Source organism: Melitaea cinxia, chromosome 13, assembly GCF_905220565.1.
Source record: "Melitaea cinxia chromosome 13, ilMelCinx1.1, whole genome shotgun sequence".
In the NCBI taxonomy this organism is placed as follows: Eukaryota; Metazoa; Arthropoda; class Insecta; order Lepidoptera; family Nymphalidae; genus Melitaea; species Melitaea cinxia.
The window spans coordinates 5,232,143-5,255,146 of record NC_059406.1 but is presented as its reverse complement, the minus strand read 5'-3'; the positions used below and the strand labels follow the sequence as shown (position 1 = coordinate 5,255,146).

Genomic DNA, 23,004 nt, shown 5'->3' with positions numbered 1-23,004 from the left:
CACCGCGCCAACGCGCGCCTGGCCAAGCGCGCCAACCGCACCATGGCCATCACGCCCAGGTGACTCATCACGCCCACACTCACTACAGAGCGAGCTGGGCGCGCGGCCGTCGCACCGCGCCGCCGTGGTCAACGCCTGCGTGTACGTGCACCAGACGCTGCACCGCGCCAACGCGCGCCTGGCCAAGCGCGCCAACCGCACCATGGCCATCACGCCCAGGTGACTCATCACGCCCACACTCACTACAGAGCGAGCTGGGCGCGCGGCCGTCGCACCGCGCCGCCGTGGTCAACGCCTGCGTGTACGTGCACCAGACGCTGCACCGCGCCAACGCGCGCCTGGCCAAGCGCGCCAACCGCACCATGGCCATCACGCCCAGGTGACTCATCACGCCCACACTCACTACAGAGCGAGCTGGGCGCGCGGCCGTCGCACCGCGCCGCCGTGGTCAACGCCTGCGTGTACGTGCACCAGACGCTGCACCGCGCCAACGCGCGCCTGGCCAAGCGCGCCAACCGCACCATGGCCATCACGCCCAGGTGCCCACGCTCATTACAAACAGACGAAGCTTTGCTTTTTTTTTCAACATTAAGCAATACATATATAGCTACTGGGGGATTGGGTCGGCAGCGCGCTTGCGATGCTTCTAGTGTTGCAGGCATCTATAAGCTACGGTAATCGCTTACCATCAGGTGAGCCGTACGCTTGTTTGCCGACCTAGTGACATAAAAAAAAAAAAAAATATTACGATAGTATAAATAAAATTTCGATCAATGCCAACTTAAAGAGAAAAATACTTGTTAATTTTGTTTTCTAATGTTTACGCGAATTTCACTCATTTAATGAAACAACTTTTTTCGGATTTTATCGCGGTTTATTATTAACTTTTGATTCCCGACGTTTCGGATACTTTACAGCAACCATGGTCTTCCCGTGACCAACGAATAACGAATTAACCGCGATAAAATCCGAAAAAAAGTTGTTTCATTAAATACTTGTTAAGTCGGTATCGACTGCACGCATCACGCGAAAACAGCATTTTTGAGTGCTCGATTGTGCGAAGCTTTACTGTAGTTAAATGCAACGTTGAGCTTTATGCTCCATAAAGCACTTTAGTGCTGTTATTGGAAAACCACCATAGTTTGCCAATCCATAGGTTTTCCTATTTCTTTTTATTCAGATACAGTAATTAAAAGTAAAAACTACTTTTAACGTACTTTTAAAGTTAGGTTATCTGTTTTCTGTTATTAGTTATTAAAACTTATTATAAATCTTAAATATATTACTTGTCAACACGTTTCAGACACTATCTGGACTTTATCCAACAAATGGTGAAACTATACGCGGAGAAACGCGCCGACCTCGAGGAGCAGCAGCTTCACTTGAACGTTGGTCTTGGAAAGATCGCTGAGACAGTGGAGCAAGTTGAGGAAATGCAGAAGAGTCTTGCAGTGAAGTCACAGGTAATTGAAAACTAATATGAAAATCTTTCTAATTGTGTATATAGTCTTCGCTACTTTATTTTTCAATATACTGACTATAATAAAAACGTATTTTAGGAGCTACAAGCTAAGAATGAGGCTGCAAACGCAAAACTCCGGCAAATGGTCAAAGACCAGCAAGAAGCTGAAAAGAAGAAAGTCGAAAGTCAAGAGATTCAGGTTTGGATTAGTTAAAAACAGTCGAAGTAAATAAATTGTTAGTTGGAAGCTAATCGATTTTAATATTATAATGATTCAGGTCGCTCTAGAAAAACAGACGAAGGAAATTGAAGCTAAACGAAAAGATGTAATGGCGGACTTGGCACAAGTCGAACCGGCTGTTATCGAGGCGCAAAACGGTTTGACTTATTTCTTTTTTTTTTTTCTTTATATGTTTAACATAATATTTTAAAAGCTTCAATAGCAAACACTGAGCACAAAAATGATAAAATGTTGAATATATTTATTAAGATAAAATGTCTTAAAAATTAGAGATATCGTTAGATCGTTTGATTGTAAACTTATTTTTGTGTTCGGAAACAAATGCAATAAAGCGGATATACTCCATTCTCACGTAGATAGAACGTATACATTTGAACTATCTAAAAAGGTAACGTAGTAAAGACGTAGCGTAAGATCGGAAGTAACGAGGATCCCACACAGCGGTGCGCTCCATCAAGAAGCAGCAGCTGGTGGAGGTGCGGTCCATGGCCAACCCGCCCTCCGTCGTCAAGATGGCGCTGGAGTCCATCTGCACGCTGCTCGGCGAGAAGGGCGACTCGTGGAAGGGCATCCGCTCCGTTGTCATGAAGGACAACTTCATATCCACTATTGTTAACTTCGAGACTGAGAACATCACGTTAGTGCACTTCACTTTACTACAAAAAGATCGCACGTTTACGCTTCCGAACCGCTCGAGATCGGCTCGGAGTCCGACGACTCGGTCGTTATCGCCGAAGACGTGCCATCTTTTCGTAATTAAAGATTTTATAGAGATGTAATGGACCATTAAATAAATCTATAGTTACATCCCTCATTTCACACGTTACTGTAGATAGCAAGCGTGTACGAACGTTCCTTCTCAGTCCGATATTTATTGGCAAAAACATTTTAGTGTAATTAGTGCATTCGAAATTGTAATATTGTCTTAACACATATTTATACTAAGCATTGTACTGTATTTAAGTTTCGTATTATTTATTACTGTGAATGACATTTAATATTAATTAGATGGTTAATATTGTAAATATGCTAAGCTTGCTCGCATACGTGACTGTTGTTAACGTTAACCGACTGCCGCACCGGCACACGACTGTGACTAACCGCCGGCGCCCACGGCCCGCCCGCCGCATGCGACACATTCAGCTAAAAAGGCCTTTTTTATTTCTCCCCTTTCGTACTCTGTCGCTCTCGCTTGGCGGGTGACGGACTGCAGCCGTGAAGTCCATAAAGAAGCAGCACCTGGTGGAGGTGCGCTCGATGGGCAACCCGCCCGCCATCGTCAAGGTGGCGCTCGAGTCCATCTGCCTGCTGCTGGGCGAGAACGCCACCGACTGGAAGGCCATCCGCGCCGTCATCATGCGCGAGAACTTCATCAACAGCATCGTCTCCAACTTCTCCACCGAGGACATCACGTGAGCACCGCCTCGAGCTTACTCCCCACCCCACCGCCCCTCCAGTGCCCCCGTCCCCTTTCGTCCCTCGACCGATCGGAACATTTGTTTGGTGATGGTGCAGTTATAACATCATTTATCATATTTGTGCGCGATCAATGAAATTGTTTTATTTTACATAATTATGTTCAAATCAACATTGGCTAATAATTATATGTTACAGCCTTATAGCTGCTATATGATAAGTGATATCACAACGAAAGATTTATAAATAGGTTTTGTGTTTTATATTTTAAAACGATAGTATTTAATTTGCTTTGAGCTTGCTTTTTGCATGGTGGATGTCTGCATATGTAACTGTTCGGTTGCGTGTAGACGGCGCCGTCGGGCTAACACCGAAGACGACCGCACGCGGCCCGCAAACCGCTAAAACTAACAAACATGCCTGCCGGCGGTATGGAGACACCGTCTACACGTAACCTTAGAATTGAAACTGCATAACGAATTTTCCAGAGTAATAAGTAGATATAATGCCAGTTGGCTTAAATCCAATTTCCAGTAACAGATCTGAAACCATAATGTAACAATTGTCCACCACATATTACAATGTAGATAGAGAAACATTAATTATTTTTATAAAAAAGTACCAAAATATTAGCATATTGAATATATATTCACCAAAAATATTCTAAGACAGTTCGTTCTGCACAGTAAAATTGCATGTGTCGGGAACAGTTGATGGTGATGGACTGAATACAACATTTAAGTGTTACATTGTATTAAATATTACTTCTATATTCATATATCATATTATAATATTTGCCAATATTAAAATATTTTAATGGATTGTACAATATTCAAATGATTTGGCAAATGTTTAGAACATCTGTTCTTTCCAGATATCAGTGAAACACAGGTCTCTCCGTATTGCATGAATGTATTTGCCAATAAATAATGTCCATTCATAAGTGGTCTCCGAGGAACCTGTTGAAAGCCACTAACGGCAGAAATTCGTTTCGCTTTGTTTTTTTTTTACATCTTTTTTTTTTTTGTTTGCTATCTATGTTTATCAAAAGTACTGTGATGCATTTAAATTTTTTATTTCTTTTGTTTGTTGTGTTCTTAAAGTGACGTTCATTCTATATCATCCCGGTTAAAGGAATTTAAATTAAAGGTTGATGGAAAATGAATGTGCATGAAACAAATGGTCAGAGTTTTTTTTTTTGGTTTGGTTCATTGGTTTCCCCTAACGCACAGTTTAATTATTTTGTGTATGAGCAAATTATTAATCACCAATTCCTTTTGTCAGTGACGATGTACGGGAAAAAATGAAGACACGTTATCTTAGTAACCCTGATTACAACTTTGAGAAAGTAAACAGAGCCAGTATGGCCTGCGGTCCTATGGTAAAATGGGCTATAGCTCAGGTAATAAAATATTCAATTGCTCCCTTGATTATTGCTTACCAGTAAGAATTCCTTTTAAATTATATATTTACTAACTACTTTATAGATTGAATACGCCGATATGTTAAAACGTGTGGAGCCATTACGTAATGAACTGAAGGCTCTCGAAGACCAAGCGCAGTATAATGTTAAGGCAGGAAACGAAGTGCGTGATCTTATAGCACAGCTAGAGAAATCCATCGCTTCCTACAAGGAGGAATACGCACAACTCATCAGTCAAGCCCAGGCCATTAAGACTGACCTCGAAAACGTTCAAGCCAAGGTAAAAAGATATTTTCTTCATGTACTACACTTTAAAATTTAAAAACATAAGTGGTTTAAGTGCCAGCAGTTAATTTGTTGGGGCAAAGTTTACTAGGCGCTCCCAGGGTGCGATTCAATTCCCGGTGCCACTTTAGTTGTACACACAACTAAAAACACACTACAAAATTAAATTTGTATATCAGTTGGTTGTTATCTAAACAGTCATTAAGTTTCCTACCTCAATCGTCTGCAGGTCGATCGTTCGATAGCACTGTTGAAAAGCTTGGTGATCGAACGCGAGCGATGGGAGGCCAGTTCAGAGACGTTCCGCTCACAAATGAGCACCATTATCGGAGACGTCTTATTGTCCGCTGCTTTCATAGCTTATGGCGGATACTTCGACCAGCATGTGAGTATATATTCTATACGCTGAAAATAAAATTGTTATATATCTACGAAACAGACATTAGTGGTGACACTTGTAAAGTATGACTTTTCCTTTAGGCATAAGTAACTAATTGTAATTTGATCACCATCAAGACAGTCGTAGATTATAAATAACTATAGATGACCAAAGACAGTCGTAGATTATAAATAACTATAGAACAGAACACTTAATTTTTCACGCTTTAAAACTTAGTGTGAGCTGCAACATGTTTACATTTCGAACGTAAGAACGTAATTTGTAACTTTTGATTTATGTAACATATTGCAGTATTTGACTATCTTTACGCAATAAGACTTGTAATAGACAACCATAGACAATAAAGAGCATAGAGCATGACAGTGACAGCATGATGAAGGTGCATTGCTCGCACGCAGTACCGCCAGAACCTGTTCTCGACGTGGAGCAGCCACCTGGCGGCCGCGCACATCAAGTTCCGCGCCGACATCGCGCGCACGGAGTACCTCAGCAACCCCGACGAGCGCCTGCGCTGGCAGGCCAACGCGCTGCCCAGCGACGAGCTCTGCGTCGAGAACGCCATCATGCTCAGGGTGAGCGGGCCAGCCCCGCCTGCTGGCCTCATTTACTAATATTCTCCCATTTTTACGGCTAGGCTAGTAGTAGCTAACGAGTTATATATATATATATATATATATATATATATATATATATATATATATATATATATATATATATATATATATATAACCGCTTGCGATACTTCTGGTGCTGCAGACGTCAATAAGCTACGGTAATCGCTTACCAGCATTGGAGCAGTGCGCTTGTTTTCCGACCTAATTATATTTTTTAAAAAACATATACCATATATATAACTAGTGCCCAGCCCCGGCTTCGCACAGGTGTAATGCTGATACGAAATATAAAATAAACAATAATATTAATACTCTTTATTGTACAGTGTACACCATTAAAAGAAACAACAAAAAAAAACATATAATTGTGTTTGCAAGCAAACGAAGAAAAACCAAATTTAATTATATCGACAAGTAATACAACGTAGGTAGACGAAAAAATACTCAAGTAAATACGCATCATCAAAGATTACTCCAAAAATTGTTATCAGATCTCGATGAAATTCAAATGTGACCACATGATAAACATCGGCTTTCGAATCAATTAAAAATCATCAAAATCGATACACCCAGTAAAAAGTTATGCGGATTTTCGAGAGTTTCCCTCGATTCCTCTGGGATCCCATCATCAGATCCTGGTTTCCTTATCATAGTAACAAACTAGGGATATCTCCTTTCCAACAAAAAAAGAATTATCAAAATCGGTTCATAAACGACGGAGTTATCCCCGAACATACATAAAAAAATAAATATATACGGTCGAATTGAGTAGCCTCCTCCTTTTTTTGAAGTCGGTTAAAAATGAAAGAACAAACAAAGGTAGTCTTATCGCTGAAAGAGCGATCTCTTCCAGACAACCTTTGGGTATAGGACACAATAACAGAAACTGCAGTTAGGAAGTAAACAAATAATTGATGTGCGAATTAGATTATTTGAATAAAGTACAAAAAGATAAATTAATAAATAAAAATAAATATATATTATATCATACAAAGACGATATAGGCGATCATGACGTGTTTAGTGACAAATAGTGTAGTTTAAGGTATTTTTTGAAGGAGAAGAGAGATTGAGCTTGTCTAATAGGAAGAGGGAGACAGTAATAAACATTTGCAATGTAAGCGAAAAAATGTGTTTTTTGTGTTTCTTCCTCTGGAATCACTATTTACTAAAGAAAACCACATCAAAATCCGTTGCGTAGTTTTAAAAATCTAAGCATATGGACAGTGGGAAGTGACTTTGTTTTATGCTATGTAGTGATGTAAATATTTATGAATATCTATTTGCAGCGATTCAACCGTTACCCCCTGATCATCGATCCATCGGGTCAAGCGACGGAGTTCATAATGCGCGAATTCAAGGAACGCAAGATAACGAAGACTTCGTTCCTCGACGATTCGTTCAGGAAGAACTTGGAATCGGCTTTGCGTTTCGGTAACCCATTGCTCGTGCAGGTACGTTCTGATTGTAAAGACTTTTAAAATATAAAAATTAAATTAAAAATTAAAAAAAAAAGACTTAGCTACCTAAGGCAACCTATGCATGTGATACTAATGAAAAAATTAATAGTAGGTAATAAATAAATAGGAGTGGTCTCCCAACGCGATGTATTTTGTTTAGAATTATTAATACTCGTACATACTTAGGTACTTTAAGATTGAGTTTCTTTAATTATTTTTTACTTTTTAAAGGAAACTCAGGTTATTGTGTCGGGAGTTTTTTTAAATTTTTAATTTAATTTTTATTTTATACTTTTTATAGGTACACTTATTATAATGAAGATTTTGTATCTTTAGCAGAATTACAAAGATTGAGATGTAGTAATTGATACTTTCACTTGACAATTGTATTTCCATGTCCCAATTTTCTGACACCATTACCATAACTTTAAAACAGCTTTTCACCAATTTTCTCATCAAATGAAACTAAGAACGCTCTTGATTAAGTTATTAATATTCTTTTTCAGTGCTCTTTCATTTGATACAACATTAAGATATATTCACAGACATTCTGTTTTCCATCCCCACTTGTAGCCCCCATTAACTTCAAACGGCTCAACCGATTTTTATTAGTATTGTTCATTTATGTTTATTATTAATTTTGTAAAATGCATACGATGCTATTTCAATGGTACTTGGGTAAATTTACTGACATTCGGATTTCCATCCTCATTTTCTCCCCACCACACATATTTGCAGATATTGGGTATGTTCCCCACTTTTATGCTCAGAGTCTTTCAGGGCTCAACCGATTTTAATTGAACACATTATTTTGTAATGTGCACGTGACCCGCTTTCATTTGAGACCCCACTAGATTATATTTGCAGATATTCGGTTATTATTCCCCACTTTCACCCCCCACAACTTTTAAGCGACTCAACCGATTTTCATCAAACATATCTAAAAACACTCTAACTCACCTTTCATAAAAATAAAAAAAATTGAAATCGCTTCATCCATTTGCGAGCTACGGAGCCACAGACAGATAGACAGACAAAAAGACGTAAAAAGACGTCGGAGGTTAAAAATACTATTGTGTGTAATAATTTTATACAATTCTATTAATGTTTAAACAGGATGTCGAAAATTACGACCCAATCTTAAACCCTGTTTTGAACCGGGAGCTGCGTCGAACAGGCGGTCGTGTGCTCATTACACTCGGAGACCAGGACATTGATCTTAGTCCTTCATTCGTTATCTTCTTGAGTACCAGGTAAGTATTCAGCTAAAAACGCATATTTCTACTTACTTTTAGCTGAAATACTCAACTTATAACTGTTTGTTTGAAGGGACCCGACGGTGGAGTTCCCTCCGGATATGTGTTCCCGAGTGACTTTCGTTAACTTCACGGTGACGCGCTCATCGCTACAGTCGCAGTGCCTGCATCGCGTACTTAAGGCGGAGCGACCGGATATTGATACTAAGCGATCAGATCTTCTTAAATTACAAGGTGAGTCATCTAATATATACAATTCTCGTGTCGCGGTGCTTGTAGTTAAACTCCTCCGAAACGGCTTGACCGATTCTCATGAAATTTTGTGTGCATATTGGGTAAGTCTGAGAATCGAACAACATCTATTAGTCACCCCCCTAAATGTTAAGGGTAGTCCACCCCTTAATATTTTTTTTATATTTGATAATTTATTTTATTTTTATTATGATTTAGCATCAAAAAATACATACGACCCTAAATTTTCATAATATATATGGCAAAACAACGTTTTCTGGGTCAGCTAGTAATACAATAAGAGATTATTCTTTTTTGATTCGGTAAAATTTCGTTGGTTTATTATGAATTTACGTTTTTCAGGTGAATTCCATCTACGTCTCCGTCAGTTGGAGAAATCTCTACTTCAAGCTCTTAACGACGCGAAGGGCAAAATTCTCGACGATGACTCTGTTATCGCGACGCTCGAAACTCTTAAGAAAGAGGCGGACGATATAGGACAAAAGGTAAAAACTATCCATATGCATATGTATGTTAGTTAACGATTACGAAAAGACAATTTCATTTTTTCCTTTTTTCAGGTCGAAGAAACAGATAAAGTTATTGCGGAAATAGAAACAGTCAGCCAACAATATTTGCCATTGTCTCAAGTAAGTGTGAGACTATTCTAATTGTAATAGTTGTAATTGTTGTTAAAATGTAAAGAAAAAACAAAATACAGTTTTATTTATGGGTGTTGTCGTGGTTTTCAGGCTTGCAGCAGCATCTATTTTACGATGGAGTCACTGCACCAGGTCCACTTCTTGTACCAGTACTCTCTCAAGATGTTCCTCGATATCTTCAGCACCGTACTCGTGTGCCCCGGCCTCAACGGCGTCTCGGACTACACTGCAAGATTGAAGACCATCACAGAGGAACTTTTCACGGTAACCTTTACAACTTTTTTACTTTTTTTTTGTATACAAGTGAAGCATCGTTACATTTCGATTATCAGAAAAAAAATCTTATGGTATTGTTTGTTGTTCCTAGTCCACTATCTTAAACTGACTCTATGCTCACATCTGAATTCGGTACTTTTTAGATTGCTTACAGTTGACATTTATTGAAATAGCCTTTCCGAGGAAAAAAAGTTTTTTTTTTTTTTTTTTTAAGTCGTACCAATACTTTCTACGATTAGTGTGTCCCGACTAATAAATAAAATCTCTGGCTTACTGATATAAGTACTGTTTAAATAGACAGTGTAAGGTGAGGAGCTCGGCTGCTTAAGAAAGTATACTTATTTGAAGTGACACGTCAAGTTTGTTGATAAATATATGTAGGAATTAGCTGGTAGGTAATGATAACATATGTCTAAGTATACGCATGTACATACGGCATGGTCGCAGGCGGTGTACGAGCGCGTGGCGCGCGGCATGCTGCACACGGACCGCCTGACGTTCGCGCTGCTGCTGTGCCGCATCCAGCTGAAGGGCACGGGCGCCGAGGACACGCTGGAGCAGCAGTTCGGCGTGTTCCTGCGCGGCCGCGAGGGCTTCGTGGCCGACTCGGCGCCGCTCGACGCGCTCTCGCCGCAGCAGCACGACGCCGCCGCGCGCCTCGGCTCCAGGTGCGCTGCGGCACCGACGGTGTCGGCGGAGTCTTGTGTCGCATTATGAGACTAGGACGAGATAATGATAACTTTGTCTAAAATAACATTTTATACACTTGTCCCAGAAGAGCACCAAAATCGTCCAGAGAAACCAAACGTTCTCTCGTTGACTTTTTATATAAATTGGGACTGAGATGCAATGAAAATTACTTTACCAAGAGTCATGATGTCTCGGTTAAGGGACAGGAACGTCGAGTTTTTTTTGAAATACAAATTTCTTCTTCAACATTGTTAGAAAACATACATTTTCAAAAGAATAATTGTGTTTGCTTGCAAACGAAAAAAAACCGACTTCAATTACATCGACGAGTAATAACAACGTAGATCGACGAAAAATTAGTCAAGTAACTACGCGTTATCTTACGTCGTTAAATTACTCAAAAAGTAGTTATCAGATCTCGATAAAATTTATATGTGACCACATGATAAACATTAGCTTTCGATTAAATTAAAAATTATCAAAATCGGTACACCCAGTAAAAAGTTTTTGCGGATTTTCGAGAGTTTTCTTCGATTTCTCTGGGATCCCATCATCGGATCCTGGTTTCCTTATCATGGTACCAAACTAGGGATATCCCTTCCAACAAAAAAAGAATTATCAAAATCGGTACATCCAGTAGAAAATTATGCAGTATAATACAACATAGATCGACCAAAAAAAGCGTCAAGTAAAAACGCATTATTAGATATAACTCAAAAAGTTATTGTTAGATCTCAAATAAATTTAAATGGGACCAAATGACACATACCACCTTTCGATTAAAAGAAAATTTGTTGAAATCGCTCCACCCAGTCAAAAGTTCTAAAGTAACATACATAAAAAAAATACAGTCGAATTGAGAACCTCCTCCTTTTTTGGAAGTCGGTTAAAAATCTAAAGCAAAACAAGTTATATAATCCTTCTTTTTTTCTTATGACGAAATGGTCTACAAAACAGTAATACTTGGTGTATCTACAAATGGTGCACTCATTGTCAGTGCAAAAGTTGACCATTGCTGTAACTTTAACCCAAAACCATGTGTCAGTTTATAAATAAATGTGAATTGAATTGAATTGTAACGCGCAGGCTGGTCGCGTTCCGACGGTTGCTGGACAAGGCTCGCGAGCTGCCGGAGCTATCGGCGTGGCTGGCGCAGGCCGCGCCCGAGCAGTGCGTGCCCACGCTGTGGGACTGCGAGCCCGCCGCGCCGCCGCCGCCGCACGCGCTCGCCATGTACCGCCTGCTGCTCATACAGGTACCGGGCGCCCGCTCGCACACTAGTGGCCAGGCCGCGCCCGAGCAGTGCGTGCCCACGCTGTGGGACTGCGAGCCCGCCGCGCCGCCGCCGCCGCACGCGCTCGCCATGTACCGCCTGCTGCTCATACAGGTACCGGGCGCCCGCTCGCACACTAGTGGCCAGGCCGCGCCCGAGCAGTGCGTGCCCACGCTGTGGGACTGCGAGCCCGCCGCGCCGCCGCCGCCGCACGCGCTCGCCATGTACCGCCTGCTGCTCATACAGGTACCGGGCGCCCGCTCGCACACTAGTGGCCAGGCCGCGCCCGAGCAGTGCGTGCCCACGCTGTGGGACTGCGAGCCCGCCGCGCCGCCGCCGCCGCACGCGCTCGCCATGTACCGCCTGCTGCTCATACAGGTACCGGGCGCCCGCTCGCACACTAGTGGCCAGGCCGCGCCCGAGCAGTGCGTGCCCACGCTGTGGGACTGCGAGCCCGCCGCGCCGCCGCCGCCGCACGCGCTCGCCATGTACCGCCTGCTGCTCATACAGGTACCGGGCGCCCGCTCGCACACTAGTGGCCAGGCCGCGCCCGAGCAGTGCGTGCCCACGCTGTGGGACTGCGAGCCCGCCGCGCCGCCGCCGCCGCACGCGCTCGCCATGTACCGCCTGCTGCTCATACAGGTACCGGGCGCCCGCTCGCACACTAGTGGCCAGGCCGCGCCCGAGCAGTGCGTGCCCACGCTGTGGGACTGCGAGCCCGCCGCGCCGCCGCCGCCGCACGCGCTCGCCATGTACCGCCTGCTGCTCATACAGGTACCGGGCGCCCGCTCGCACACTAGTGGCCAGGCCGCGCCCGAGCAGTGCGTGCCCACGCTGTGGGACTGCGAGCCCGCCGCGCCGCCGCCGCCGCACGCGCTCGCCATGTACCGCCTGCTGCTCATACAGGTACCGGGCGCCCGCTCGCACACTAGTGGCCAGGCCGCGCCCGAGCAGTGCGTGCCCACGCTGTGGGACTGCGAGCCCGCCGCGCCGCCGCCGCCGCACGCGCTCGCCATGTACCGCCTGCTGCTCATACAGGTACCGGGCGCCCGCTCGCACACTAGTGGCCAGGCCGCGCCCGAGCAGTGCGTGCCCACGCTGTGGGACTGCGAGCCCGCCGCGCCGCCGCCGCCGCACGCGCTCGCCATGTACCGCCTGCTGCTCATACAGGTACCGGGCGCCCGCTCGCACACTAGTGGCCAGGCCGCGCCCGAGCAGTGCGTGCCCACGCTGTGGGACTGCGAGCCCGCCGCGCCGCCGCCGCCGCACGCGCTCGCCATGTACCGCCTGCTGCTCATACAGGTACCGGGCGCCCGCTCGCACACTAGTGGCCAGGCCGCGCCCGAGCAGTGCGTGCCCACGCTGTGGGACTGCGAGCCCGCCGCGCCGCCGCCGCCGCACGCGCTCGCCATGTACCGCCTGCTGCTCATACAGGTACCGGGCGCCCGCTCGCACACTAGTGGCCAGGCCGCGCCCGAGCAGTGCGTGCCCACGCTGTGGGACTGCGAGCCCGCCGCGCCGCCGCCGCCGCACGCGCTCGCCATGTACCGCCTGCTGCTCATACAGGTACCGGGCGCCCGCTCGCACACTAGTGGCCAGGCCGCGCCCGAGCAGTGCGTGCCCACGCTGTGGGACTGCGAGCCCGCCGCGCCGCCGCCGCCGCACGCGCTCGCCATGTACCGCCTGCTGCTCATACAGGTACCGGGCGCCCGCTCGCACACTAGTGGCCAGGCCGCGCCCGAGCAGTGCGTGCCCACGCTGTGGGACTGCGAGCCCGCCGCGCCGCCGCCGCCGCACGCGCTCGCCATGTACCGCCTGCTGCTCATACAGGTACCGGGCGCCCGCTCGCACACTAGTGGCCAGGCCGCGCCCGAGCAGTGCGTGCCCACGCTGTGGGACTGCGAGCCCGCCGCGCCGCCGCCGCCGCACGCGCTCGCCATGTACCGCCTGCTGCTCATACAGGTACCGGGCGCCCGCTCGCACACTAGTGGCCAGGCCGCGCCCGAGCAGTGCGTGCCCACGCTGTGGGACTGCGAGCCCGCCGCGCCGCCGCCGCCGCACGCGCTCGCCATGTACCGCCTGCTGCTCATACAGGTACCGGGCGCCCGCTCGCACACTAGTGGCCAGGCCGCGCCCGAGCAGTGCGTGCCCACGCTGTGGGACTGCGAGCCCGCCGCGCCGCCGCCGCCGCACGCGCTCGCCATGTACCGCCTGCTGCTCATACAGGTACCGGGCGCCCGCTCGCACACTAGTGGCCAGGCCGCGCCCGAGCAGTGCGTGCCCACGCTGTGGGACTGCGAGCCCGCCGCGCCGCCGCCGCCGCACGCGCTCGCCATGTACCGCCTGCTGCTCATACAGGTACCGGGCGCCCGCTCGCACACTAGTGGCCAGGCCGCGCCCGAGCAGTGCGTGCCCACGCTGTGGGACTGCGAGCCCGCCGCGCCGCCGCCGCCGCACGCGCTCGCCATGTACCGCCTGCTGCTCATACAGGTACCGGGCGCCCGCTCGCACACTAGTGGCCAGGCCGCGCCCGAGCAGTGCGTGCCCACGCTGTGGGACTGCGAGCCCGCCGCGCCGCCGCCGCCGCACGCGCTCGCCATGTACCGCCTGCTGCTCATACAGGTACCGGGCGCCCGCTCGCACACTAGTGGCCAGGCCGCGCCCGAGCAGTGCGTGCCCACGCTGTGGGACTGCGAGCCCGCCGCGCCGCCGCCGCCGCACGCGCTCGCCATGTACCGCCTGCTGCTCATACAGGTACCGGGCGCCCGCTCGCACACTAGTGGCCAGGCCGCGCCCGAGCAGTGCGTGCCCACGCTGTGGGACTGCGAGCCCGCCGCGCCGCCGCCGCCGCACGCGCTCGCCATGTACCGCCTGCTGCTCATACAGGTACCGGGCGCCCGCTCGCACACTTAGGGGCTCGCGGACTCCTGGACGAGGCGCGCGAGCTGTCCAGGGCGCCCTCAGGTAGGTTAGGTGCTCGAATGCTGCTGAGTAACCCTTTCTATCGGAGGAGGCCAGAATGCTGTATTAGATTGTGAAACTAGATTAAGGGGACCTCAGAAAAATTCGGCCGGTTTCATGTTACATTAAAAAATACGTAAATACATACTTAAGTATACGTTAAAGTTACATTAAAAATATCAAATAAATATATGTTGTAACTCGGATTCAGTTTATTAATGTGACAAGAAGAAGAATTAAATAATAATTATGCATGATCACAACTTGTACGCAAGCTCTTGGTCTTAGAAACGGATCAATCGCATGTCCTAGTAGTACAAGCTAGAGCCGGTAGATGGCCGAGCTTAATAACATTTACGTAACACTGATCAGATGAAGTGCGAGTGGGTGGGGTGTGGCAAAGACTAAATGCTCAAGGTCGTTGAGAAGGGGGAGCCTCTTAAGCAAAGATAATTTTACATATTTTTGCAAAATCTATCTATGAAGGGGTTATCATCAAACTAACGAGCCTCCCCGTACTTAAAACACAAAAGAAAAATGCGAGCCATGTCGACGCTCGCGCTGAGATTACCCTAATCTTATGAGCTCGCTTTAAACAATTACATAGAGGATCAGCAAGTTATTAAGACTGATTAAACTTGTCAACATAGTAACTTTTCTTTATTATGTTTATAAAGATTTGTGTTTCATTTTTTAACTAGACTTAACACAAAACCAATTTTTAGACAGTGATTAGACGATATTCAAACGAGATAACTCTTTTATTGATACTTTTTACTCATTTTGTTCGTAATTCGAACAGGCATTCAGACCGGACCGCGTGATCGCTGCTGCTACTCAGTTAGTCGCTTCAGTGCTAGGACCTACATTTATGGCTAAGGCAGAAACTGAACTGGATCTCTGTAGTATTACTGAACACCAACTTAACGCTACTACTCCAGCCTTACTCTGCTCCGTACCAGGATATGATGCTAGCGGTAAGCGGAAAATATCATTATATATATCATAAGTATATTTTGCACGCAGAGATGTGACGTTTTTAATTTACTAATTTAATTTATATTTTTATTCAGGTCGGGTGGATGACATGGCTACTGAATTAAATAAACCGTTATCAAGTATCGCTATTGGTTCAGCGGAAGGTTTTAATCAAGCTGAACGTGCAATAAACACCGCATGCAAGACTGGAAGGTCGGTATTTTTGATCGTGTAGTGCGATTTCGCATTTAGATAGATAGATTTCTTTACACCCAAACCAACATAAAACAGTATCTAATGAAACACGACTCTGTATCAAACGGTGTAAACAGATAATAAGTCTTAGGGACTCGCAACGTTCCCCGATGTACTTAGTGTAAACGAGCGGTCGCTACTCCCAGGTGGGTGATGCTGAAGAACGTGCACCTGGCGCCGGTGTGGCTGGTGCAGCTGGAGAAGAAGCTGCACTCGCTGCAGCCGCACCCCAGCTTCCGCCTGTTCCTCACGACGGAGATCAGCCCCAAGCTGCCCGTCAACCTGCTGCGCGCCGGCCGCGTGCTGGTGTTCGAGCCGCCGCCCGGCATCCGCGCCAACCTGCTGCGCACCTTCGCCACCGTGAGCGTCCGTCCGCCAACTCTCCGCCCCAGGGAACGGTGCTCAGGCGCCAGCATGCCATACGCACCACTACACCACAGCCTCAGTGTATATTACTAGCTTCTGCCTGCGACTTCGTCCGCGAGGAATACGAACAATTCTGTTATACATGATTTTTGCAAAACTTTTACTGTTTACGAAGGGCATGCAGCGGAAGCTCTCAAAGGGAAAAAAAAACTATTTTGAAACATTCTTCATTGGTACTCCGCTCGATGCCGCGATGTACTCCTAAACTACTTAACCGATTTTAATTAAATTTGCACACATGTGCAATTTATCCAACTTGAAAGATAGGCGCTATATGGTGTCGTTATATTTAAGAAAAAAAAATAAGGCGATACGAAGCTCGCTAGGTTAGCTAGTATATATAAGTGCATTATTAATTTTGATGTAACATTATCTGTGTACGTCAAAAAAGCTTAGATAAATGTTGCGTCCAGTACTTTTGCCAATATTTTTTTTTTTTTTTAGAATAGCAACGGAACTATGAATTTCAGGTACCTGCATCCCGCATGATGAAACAGCCCTCAGAGCGGGCAAGACTATACTTCTTGTTGGCGTGGTTCCATGGTTAGCAAATACTGCAATTTTTCCTACTAATATCGTTTAAAGTACTAAAATTTTCTAATTTAATATTTTTTCTATTCAGGTATCGTTCAAGAACGTCTGCGTTACGTGCCGCTGGGTTGGGCTAAGTATTACGAGTTCAACGAGTCCGACCTGCGTGTAGCGTGCGATACTCTCGATACATGGATTGATGCCACAGCTATGGTAATCATTTCTTTTTAACCGTATTAATAATAATAGGAAAAATACGAAAGCAGTTTAAATCCTACAAAAATATATAATATCTAAAACTTTTTCCTTATTTTTGAAGTAAAACTTCTTTATCTTGACTTGGGGAGTAAGATCGTGAATACGTTACGAAAGCGTTACGAAAATTGTGATCGGGCGAGGCGAATGAAAGTTTAGAGGGAGATGTAAGTTAGTGAAAATAGAAAGAGAGAGTTACGTTTCGTATATTACTGTAGAAACTAAAGATGTTTTACTTCAGTTGTGTGATCTTAAGCACACTCGTTTTTTTGTTCATGAAACCAATACCTAAAACTGGTTAATTATTTTTTGTTCATAACCATAGACATGTAATTTAAAGTAAGCCATTTTTCAGGGTCGTACCAACCTCCCACCAGAAAAGGTTCCATGGGAAGCCCTCGTGACTCTACTGTCACAGTGCATATATGGAGGAAAGATTGATAACTTATTCGATCAACGCTTACTGCACTCCTTCCTTTGCAAGCTCTTCACACCGAGATCATTTGAAGCCGACTTCGCTCTTGTGGCTAACGTCGATGGTGTAAGTGGCAACTATTAGTTAGATTATTTTATAGGCACAGAAAAATTACTTGAAACTAAACAAACTAACTGACTAACTTTTGAGAGGAAAGAACGTATTGCAGTCTTTGAATATACTATAAATCTATAATTAAAATTTATATTTCAGGCATCCGGCAACCAGCGCCACATTACTATGCCAGATGGAAACAGGCGCGACCACTTCCTCAAGTGGATCGAAGAACTTTCGGACAGACAGACGCCATCTTGGTTAGGACTTCCCAATAATGCTGAGAAGGTAATATTCATAAATTCAGACAGAAAGTGTAAATTGAGTTCTATTTCATTAATGTCTGAGTCCTTTGGTCTAAAACACAATCTTTTTTGCTCATGAAACTTCAAATAGATACATTAAACAACTTAAAAATATTTAAATAAAAATTTGGTATCAATAATAACTAAATCCATAATAATATAGACAAACTTATAAATGATACGTATATTTAAGTAGCCTTTAGTCTTATGCTATCCATCGCAAGTGGAATGCCTGTTATAGTAGCGATAGGATAAGATTTACTTTTAATATTATTTTTAGATTTATTATTAATTGCTAGGTTCTTCTAACTACTCAAGGAAGCGACCTGGTTTCTAAGCTGCTTAAGATGCAGCAACTTGAGGACGAAGAAGAACTGGCGTATAATGCGGCGACACAAGACCACGATCCTCGTAAGAATATTTTTTATTTTAATATTATACAAATACAATTATAATGTTGAGTAAAACATGTTACATTCTGCTGTTATTTTAACATAACAGATGCAATAGTCGTGGAAGGCGATGGGCGTCCTGCATGGATGAAAACATTGCACCAAACTGCGACTAGCTGGTTGAAACTTCTGCCACAAGAGTTACCAGTAAGTACAATTTGTAATTTAGTATCCTGTCCTTAATTTCCTCTATATAAAAGAGATAAAAATTTAATTACAGTAATAAAAAATTTTGAAAAATATAAAAACCAAACCAACCTTCGTATAAAACCAAAGTAAATGTAATGTAAAATTTTGCAAAGTCCTTCAAACGCCTTTTGAGTTAATAAAACGGTAATATGAATATTTTCAAAATATTTATGTTGAAAATTTTATATGGGACGAGACATTTATGTGTAATTGTTCTGCACAGACGCTGCGTCGTACAGTGGAAAACATTAAGGACCCCCTGTACCGCTTCTTCGAACGCGAAGTGGCGGCCGGAGCCTCGCTGCTGCAACAAGTTTTGCACGATTTGCACAACGTCACCGCTATTTGCCAGGTTTGTTGATTTCTTAAAAAAATGGATAAATAAGAATTTGAAGTATCGAACATGTGAAGCCTCTTTTCCTACAATCTCACATATTTTATTAAGTAATCGAATTTAGATATAATATGTTTGAAAAACAAAATTGTATTTCCATACGCCCAGTTAATTTTTGAACACATACTAATTAATTTCGCTTAATAAACGCATCTTATAAGAACTAAAAAGTCTTGTCCTAAAAATTCCATCTCACAAAACATCCCTCTATTCTAAGTCCTTCTCTATAGAAGCTGTTCGATCGCTTCGAATATCGCTTTGGAACTCCTTGCCGCTTCATAACAGACGCGCTCAGTCAATACAAACATTAGAGACTAGTAAAAGCACATTTCTTTCCTCCTTAAACTATCCTTGATCTACTTTATCCTAGTTAATTTTATCATTAATTTAACAACCCATCATCTTGTCTCAAGTGTACCTGTGTATAGTTCGCGTCATGTAAAAAGAACGTTATTGCTATTGGTTGGACAGTTCGAGGTCGACTCAAAATACTATCGCGCAAAAAAGTTTTAAATTACGAAATAGTTTTACATAGAGAAGTGAGAAAAATTATTTATAACGTTTATGTAATAATACTAGCTGTGCCCGCGGCTTCGCCCGCGTTGAAATCAGTTTGTCACAAAGTTTTCCCGGCAAACTTCCAGTGAAACTCATCAAAATCGGCTTAGCCGTTCCGTAAACCTTCCTCTTGAACCGCATGAAAATCCATTGAGTAGATTTTGAGGGAATTGATCACATACACTTTTGGAGACTTTGTTTTATGATACTCTAACTGTTGCCCGCGACTACGTCCGTGTGGTTATGAAGATATGAATTACTATTAAGATGTTTAACGCAAATTATTTTGTTATTTCAGTCACTTGAAAGGCTTATCACAGTGAGCAACTTTTTAAATGGCACAATTTAGTATAATTCAATAGTTATTTTTACAAAACCTCTCTATACACCCATATTCTTAGTTTTATTTTCAGGCTGCAATATAAATAACCTATCAGGCAAACTTATAGCTGCTGTATATATGTTTCATACAAACTATCAACCCCAATGAAACCCTTAGCCGTGGAATATCGCAAAATCCGTTCTTAGTAGACGTCTACTAACTATAATCTACCTCCCCGCCAAATGTCATCTTTGTCCATCTTGGATTGATGGACCATCCAGCGGTTTTTGAGTTCTCGTGATGAGTGAGTCAGTGACGTTTCTCTTTTATATATATAGATTACGATTCATTATTTGGACACCTCCTCACCATCTATAGAGCCTACATTTTAAATTTTAAGTCTCTTACTTCAAAAACAGGACTTTCATAAAAACTTCTTACCCCCGTCTTATCCCCTTAGGGGTCGAGTTTCATAAAATCCGTTCTTAGCGAATGTCTACGCCCTATAAGAAACCTACCTGCCAAATTTCAAGTTTTTAGCTGGTATAGTTTTGGAAATTTTGTGATGAGTGAGTCAACCTACCATCCCCCGTTTTAACCCCATAAGAGAGTTGATTTCTAAAGATACATTATTTAGACACCTTCTTACCATCTGAGCAGCATACATTTTAAATTTCAAGTATCTTACTTCAAAAACATGGGACTTTCATACAAACTACCAAGTCCCGTTTTACCCCCTTAGGCGTTGAGTTTCGTGAAATCCATTTTTAACAAATGTTTACACCCTATAAGGAAACTACCTGCCAAACTTTAAGTTTGTGGCTGTTATAGTTTCGGAGATTCCGTGATGAGTGGATCAACCTACCATCCCCCGTTTTAACCCCAAAAAGGGATTTGATTTCTAAAGATACATTATTTGGACACCTTCTCACCATCTATGGAGCATACATTTTAAATTTCAAGTCTCTTACTTCAAAAACATAAGACTTTCATACAAACTTCCAACCCCCGTTTTACCACCGTAGGGGTCAATTTTCGTAAAATCCGGGCTTAACAGATGTTTACGCCCTATAAGGAACCTACCTGCCAAACTTTAAGTTTGTAGCTGTTATAGTTTCGGAGATTTCGTGATGAGCGAGTCAACCTACCATCCCCCGTTTTAACCCCAAAAGGGAGTTGATTTCTAAAGATACATTATTTAGACACTTTCTCACCATTTATAGAGCATACATTTTAAATTTCAAGTCTCTTACTTCAAAAACTTTCACACAAACTTCCAACCCCCGTTTTACCGCCCTTAGGGGTAGAATTTCGTAAAATCCGTTCTTAGCGGATGTCTGCACCCTATAAGGAGCCTATCTGCTAAATTTCAAGTTTTTAGGTGTTATAGTTGCGGAGGTTTCATGATGAGTTAGTCAACCTATCATCCCCCGTTTTAACCCCAAAAGGGAGTTGCTTTCTAAAGATACATTATTTGGACACCTTCTCATCATTTATAGAGCATACATTTTAAATTTCAAGTCTCTTACTTCAAAAACATAGGACTTTCATATAAACTTGCAACCCCCGTTTTATCCCCTTAGGGGTCGAGTTTCGTAAAACCCGTTCTTAACGGATGTTTACGTCCTATAAGAAGCCTACCTGCCACATTTCAAGTTCGTAGGTGTTATAGTTTCGGAGATTTCGTGATGAGTGAGTCAACCTGCCATCCCCCGTTTTAACCCCAAAAGGGAGTTGGTTTCTAAAGATACATTATTTGGACACCTCCTCACCATCTATAGAGCATACATTTTAAACTTAAACTCTTACTTCAAAAACATAGGACTTTCATACAAACTTGCAATCCCCGTTTTACCCCCTTAGGGGTCGAGTTTCGTAAAATCCGTTCTTAGCGGATGCTTACGTCTTATAAGGAGCCTACCTGCCAAATTTCAAGTTTGTAGGTGTTATAGTTTCGGAGATTTCGTGATGAATGACCTTTCGCGTATATATATATTACAGATTAAACATACACTGAATCAAATGTGTTTTTAATGTAATTTTGTAAAGTGATAATTATTATACTTATTTAGTGCGAATTATTCACACAGGTATTTCTAGTATTTTTTAATGTACTTACTAATAACCATTATACGAAGCCGTGAATGAAAGCCTAATTGAAAAATAAAACAGTAGTAACTTTCGTGCGCGAGTGTACCAATGCGAAAACACACCACCCAGTTTCTTTCAGCGTTTTCACATGACACGAGTTATATCAATATAGATATTTGTTAGATTTTATTATAAGAAATATGTGTCTATTTATTAGAAGTACACCTATGTCTGTCTGTATTCACTGGTCATAATATCCTCCGCAACATGGTTGCCTGGTAGAGATCGCTTTTTAGCGATAACGCCGCTAATTGTACAAAACTAAGACTACGTTGTGAATCTAAGTATATTGAACTTGTCTTTGGTGTACAATAAAGAATATTTATTTATTTTATTATTATATATTATATATATATTATATTTATTATATATTATTATCTAGTAAATTTTCAAAGATCAACAAAAACCCAGTGCCTACGACCTGTTACAACATCTGTAAAAGCATGACGTGCATTGAAACGTTTCCAATGTCAGTATAGTTTTAAGAATTTATTGCACATTACCAACAACATCTGCAAGCTGTGAGCGAAACTTCAATAAACTGAAAATAATTAAAAGTTATCTACTTTCAACAATGAGTCAGGAGTGCCTATCTGGCATCTTGATCCTAGCCTCTGCTAGCTGTCTGGGAGGGTCATTTGGAAGGCATTAAGGTAGAATTTTAATAAGGCAGGAGACCAATCATATAGTAGGGTGCGCCATTTCAGGGCTAACGGGATGCAGAATTTACCTATGGCTTTAGCCATAGGTGAATTCTGCAATGTTTACACTTACTTTGCATTTCTTAATTCGTTGCGTACACTTTATAGTTGTCATTTTCATCTTGTTTCAGAAAGGATTTTATTATTTCTCGGTCTTCCTTTTTCTTTGCAGAACCACCCGCCATAAATTGTTTATGAAATTGAACTCTTGACTCAAGCTCTATAAGACATTTGTCTTGTAGTAAAGATGAGATTATCTCATCCTGGGATTGTCCCAAGACATGCATTTTGGTACCTCTGGGGTATTTA

At 43.5% G+C, this 23,004-nt stretch overlaps 1 protein-coding gene across 2 annotated transcripts in view; it reads left to right on the top strand.

The window, feature by feature from the left end:
* Positions 1 to 23,004, top strand: part of LOC123659169 (dynein heavy chain, cytoplasmic) — a 73,957-nt gene that overhangs the window by 48,664 nt on the left and 2,289 nt on the right. For both annotated transcript variants that reach the window (XM_045594426.1, XM_045594425.1), the window contains 26 exons: positions 1,304 to 1,463; positions 1,560 to 1,661; positions 1,741 to 1,840; positions 2,917 to 3,115; positions 4,404 to 4,521; positions 4,607 to 4,822; positions 5,057 to 5,212; positions 5,626 to 5,799; positions 7,130 to 7,294; positions 8,417 to 8,553; positions 8,630 to 8,790; positions 9,151 to 9,293; positions 9,369 to 9,437; positions 9,540 to 9,713; positions 10,173 to 10,393; positions 11,502 to 11,670; positions 15,452 to 15,626; positions 15,723 to 15,840; positions 16,029 to 16,242; positions 16,779 to 16,851; positions 16,931 to 17,052; positions 17,450 to 17,635; positions 17,783 to 17,911; positions 18,228 to 18,339; positions 18,430 to 18,527; positions 18,793 to 18,921. In XM_045594426.1, the coding sequence (XP_045450382.1) occupies positions 1,304 to 1,463; positions 1,560 to 1,661; positions 1,741 to 1,840; positions 2,917 to 3,115; positions 4,404 to 4,521; positions 4,607 to 4,822; positions 5,057 to 5,212; positions 5,626 to 5,799; positions 7,130 to 7,294; positions 8,417 to 8,553; positions 8,630 to 8,790; positions 9,151 to 9,293; positions 9,369 to 9,437; positions 9,540 to 9,713; positions 10,173 to 10,393; positions 11,502 to 11,670; positions 15,452 to 15,626; positions 15,723 to 15,840; positions 16,029 to 16,242; positions 16,779 to 16,851; positions 16,931 to 17,052; positions 17,450 to 17,635; positions 17,783 to 17,911; positions 18,228 to 18,339; positions 18,430 to 18,527; positions 18,793 to 18,921 (3,820 nt within the window). The remainder of the gene's footprint in view (positions 1 to 1,303; positions 1,464 to 1,559; positions 1,662 to 1,740; positions 1,841 to 2,916; positions 3,116 to 4,403; positions 4,522 to 4,606; positions 4,823 to 5,056; positions 5,213 to 5,625; positions 5,800 to 7,129; positions 7,295 to 8,416; positions 8,554 to 8,629; positions 8,791 to 9,150; positions 9,294 to 9,368; positions 9,438 to 9,539; positions 9,714 to 10,172; positions 10,394 to 11,501; positions 11,671 to 15,451; positions 15,627 to 15,722; positions 15,841 to 16,028; positions 16,243 to 16,778; positions 16,852 to 16,930; positions 17,053 to 17,449; positions 17,636 to 17,782; positions 17,912 to 18,227; positions 18,340 to 18,429; positions 18,528 to 18,792; positions 18,922 to 23,004) is intronic.